The sequence below is a fragment of the Buceros rhinoceros genome, unplaced genomic scaffold (assembly GCF_000710305.1).
Source record: "Buceros rhinoceros silvestris isolate BGI_N320 unplaced genomic scaffold, ASM71030v1 scaffold23134, whole genome shotgun sequence".
Lineage (NCBI taxonomy): Eukaryota > Metazoa > Chordata > Aves > Bucerotiformes > Bucerotidae > Buceros > Buceros rhinoceros.
Window position 1 is genome coordinate 1,123 of NW_010409159.1, and position 3,316 is coordinate 4,438.

The window sequence follows — 3,316 nt, forward strand, 5'->3', positions numbered from 1 at the left end:
AAACTTACTCCAGCGTTCGGCCTGCTGGGCTCTGCTCTGGCTGCATCGTTGCTGACTTACGTGCTCAGCAGCAAAACTTTTTGTGGTCCTGAGGCAAAATTTGGGAAAGAATCCCAAGTCAGCCCAGTTAATTGTCTTTGTCTATGCAAGAGGGTCAGGTTGAGTGTCTCTGTGTCTCTTGGGAACTGTGAGGTGTTCTTAGATTTTTACTTCTCTTTTCTGCAGTCACAAATGAGGAAGTGACCAGTCATTGACTCCGTGACCTTGAAGTTAGTTTGCAGCGGGCTGAAGCAGTTAATCTTCTGTGTTCTCTGTGAGACCAGGATGTCATCACCTTGCCATACCTCTGCTGTGCTGGTAGCCTTCATGGCCCTTGCTGTCAGCGTGGGGGCTGAGCAGTCGAAAGAGAGAAGCTGCGATGTCATTGGGGACGAAAGCAGCGAGTCCAAAATGGAAAGAGCCCTGCTGAAGAAACTAGAGCCCCTGAGCCAGATAAGGTACAGTACAACACCCTGCAGGCCTCGGGGCTGTGCAGTGCCTACGCTCCGGCCAGGGGGAGGGGAAGATTTGGGACCAGACTGCAGAGTGGCTCTGCCATTATAGTATGGACCTGTCTTCCAGGTCTCGAGTGTTTGCTGCTCTGAGCCTTGTTCTTTGTAATCCTATGGGCTGTCTGTTCTGTCCTCTCCCTGCTGCAGGTTTAAAGTGACCGTGGAGAAAGGCAAAACAGAAAACTACGTCTACCATTTCAGGGTGTGCAGAGAGGTAAACAGCACCTTGCACGACTATGGTGGCCTCGTACAAACAGATAGACAGAACGGAAAGACCACAGTGATAGGAAGAATCAATGAAACCCAGGTCTTCAATGGAAGTAAGATTCCACTCGGTGGTTTTTTTTACGCAGTATCTGCCTTTCGCCTCCTGATCTGGATTTGCAGCCTAATTGTTTCTCTCTTGGCAGGTGACTGGATCATGCTGATTTATAAAGGAGGTGATTCATATGGCAGTCACTGCAGTGGTGAGAAGAGGAGAGCTGTGATAATGATTTCTTGCAAGCAGGGAGTTACAGCGGTGAGTGACGTGAAGTGGGAGAGGAGCAGGAGGCTGCTAGACAAATGGTTGTTCATAAGCAGAAGGGCTCTGAGGAGGCAGCAAGGTTTTCTTCTGTCTTCCAGTGTCTGTTGCCTAGCTGCACCACCAGTGATAAAACTATCTTCTGGTGAAGTTCAGCATGCCTGGGCATGTTTTCACATGGCTTAACTTTTCCCAAATTGCAGAGTTCATTCACCGTTATTTCGGAAGAGCGGGAAAAAGAGCAGGAGTGTTTCTACCTCTTTGAGATGGACAGCAGTGTGGCTTGTCCAGCTGAGGATTCCCGCCTCAGCATTGGCTCCATCCTACTGATCACGTGAGTCACTATAAGAGTTGTTTGTGCCTGGGCCATAATCTCCAGTGCCCTTTAGAAACATAGCAAATGCTATACTGGACTAGGTAATTGTAGATACTTATCCACAGCCACCGTTAGGCATTACTGTGCCTCTGAGCTTTTTGAACAAAAGCTCTTGCTCAAGGCATGCTGAAACATGGAACAGACATGACTTCTTAAAATTGTGCAACAGCTTTTTTCCAGAGCTGGGAACTCAGACCAGGAGTCTTGACTTGTTTTCCGTGTTTGTCCTTAGAGGCACTACTTCATGTAATGCTGCTGAAAATCCATACTTAGCAGATCAATATTCTGGGGACCTTTTCTGGTCTGGTCTCTGTGTATAGCTCTGTCATCAAGTAGTGCTCAGCTATTTGCCTCAATACCAATCCGAGGCAGGTAGCTGGCTCAAAAGAGGTTGTCTCAATAGATTTCCTTAGCTTTGATTTTTAATTCTGCCCCCCAGGTTTGCTTCATTGATTGCAGTCTATGTAATTGGTGGCTTCCTCTACCAGCGCCTTGTAGTGGGAGCAAAGGGTATGGAGCAATTTCCTCACTTTGCCTTCTGGCAAGATCTGGGCAATTTGGTGGCGGTGAGTGAAAATCCCTGTATATTCCCAGCCTTACCCATATGTTAGGACAGGAGAAAATGGCCTCGTCTTGTTTGTGGACTGGGTCTCTTGGGTAGACCTACCACCAGGGTAGTGTACCTCGAGGCAGAAGAGGATACCTGTTTTATTTTTGAGTACTCTTGGTTTTGAATCCTTGCTGAGACAGATTCCCTGCCAGTATCCTGCAACTGCTACCTAACAAGCTAGAGCACATGCTTGTTAGTGGTTAACACTTTCTAGGAAGGAAGGTTAAGTTGGGGACTGTGAAGAGTTCACGTCTGACTCCCTGTAACCCTTCCTTGGTCACCACAGGCAGTGCCATTTATCCTCCACGCTCGTGTCAGCCTTATGCTGCTACATACCGTTAATCATTATATCCAGAGCTTTCAAGACTGAGTGTGATGTTTGTATGTGTGCTTCTCTTGTCAAGACAAGTTTTGGGGACCTGTCCCTGATGGCACAGAGAGAGGCATAATCCCTTAGAGAAAGAAATCACTGAAGCTGCTTTGCTTTGGATGCTGAGTCGGTCGCATTAGGTCTGATCCCTGTGCAATATCCTGTGCTTGTAGGATGGCTGCGACTTTGTCTGTCGATCGAAGCCTCGAAATGCACCAGCTGCATACCGTGGTGTGGGTGATGACCAGCTGGGTGAGGAGTCAGAAGAACGGGATGACCACTTGCTACCAATGTGATAGGCTTTCAACACTGAGTTCTCTTCTCCCCACCTCCCCAGTGCTTGTTTAGCCGGGTGCCTCCCAGCCAGTTCTGCTTCTCTCACTTCTCATTTTCTTTACGCTATTTGCTTTCGCTGTCTCTGGTGTCAAGTCCCATGGACGCCTCTGGGTGTAAAGAGCACTGCTCCCTGATGGCATGTCTTATGAATATAATGCTGGTTTGGGTTTTTAAAAATGCAGCAGAACCAGGGGGGAGAAAGTGCTGAGAGTTGAGTAGAAGACAGCAAGAAAGCAATATGTGCATTCAGCACTGTGCAGGAGTGGGATATAAATCACTGAGAAGAAAAAAGGGCCATGGATGGGTGCAGAAAGGCAAAGGAGGCCATGGGTTAAAACAGCTGAGACTGTAAGAGGAATCTTTTGTGTCTCTTTTTTTTTTTTTTTCTCCCTAGGGTTTACAGGATCTGTAAGACACTGGAATTGTTTTTCTTTGAATGCATTTTCAGCTTTTCTAGCTTCTGCACTGTTTCTGCCGGCATAACCCACAGAGTGCTCTATGCCAGGCTCTGTGAGGGTGGAAGAGGCATTAGCACCTCTGCAGTCTTTCC

General features: G+C 47.6%; 1 protein-coding gene across 1 annotated transcript; it reads left to right on the top strand.

The window, feature by feature from the left end:
- The first annotated feature begins 324 nt into the window (after positions 1 to 324).
- On the top strand, positions 325 to 2,851 carry M6PR (mannose-6-phosphate receptor (cation dependent)). The gene is made up of 6 exons (XM_010135161.1): positions 325 to 497; positions 699 to 871; positions 962 to 1,071; positions 1,278 to 1,408; positions 1,890 to 2,016; positions 2,604 to 2,851. Exons 1-6 carry the CDS (start codon positions 325 to 327, stop codon positions 2,724 to 2,726), a joined length of 837 nt encoding a protein of 278 aa, XP_010133463.1. The 3' UTR covers positions 2,727 to 2,851.
- The last annotated feature ends 465 nt before the right edge of the window (positions 2,852 to 3,316 follow it).

Coding starts and splice junctions, on each gene's coding strand:
- M6PR (XM_010135161.1), top strand. CDS start 325: ATGTCATCACCTTGCCATACCTCTGCTGTGCTGGTAGCCTTCATGGCC. Junction 1,409..1,889: donor GGCTCCATCCTACTGATCAC/GTGAGTCACTAT, acceptor TCTGCCCCCCAG/GTTTGCTTCATTGATTGCAG. Junction 2,017..2,603: donor ATCTGGGCAATTTGGTGGCG/GTGAGTGAAAAT, acceptor CTGTGCTTGTAG/GATGGCTGCGACTTTGTCTG.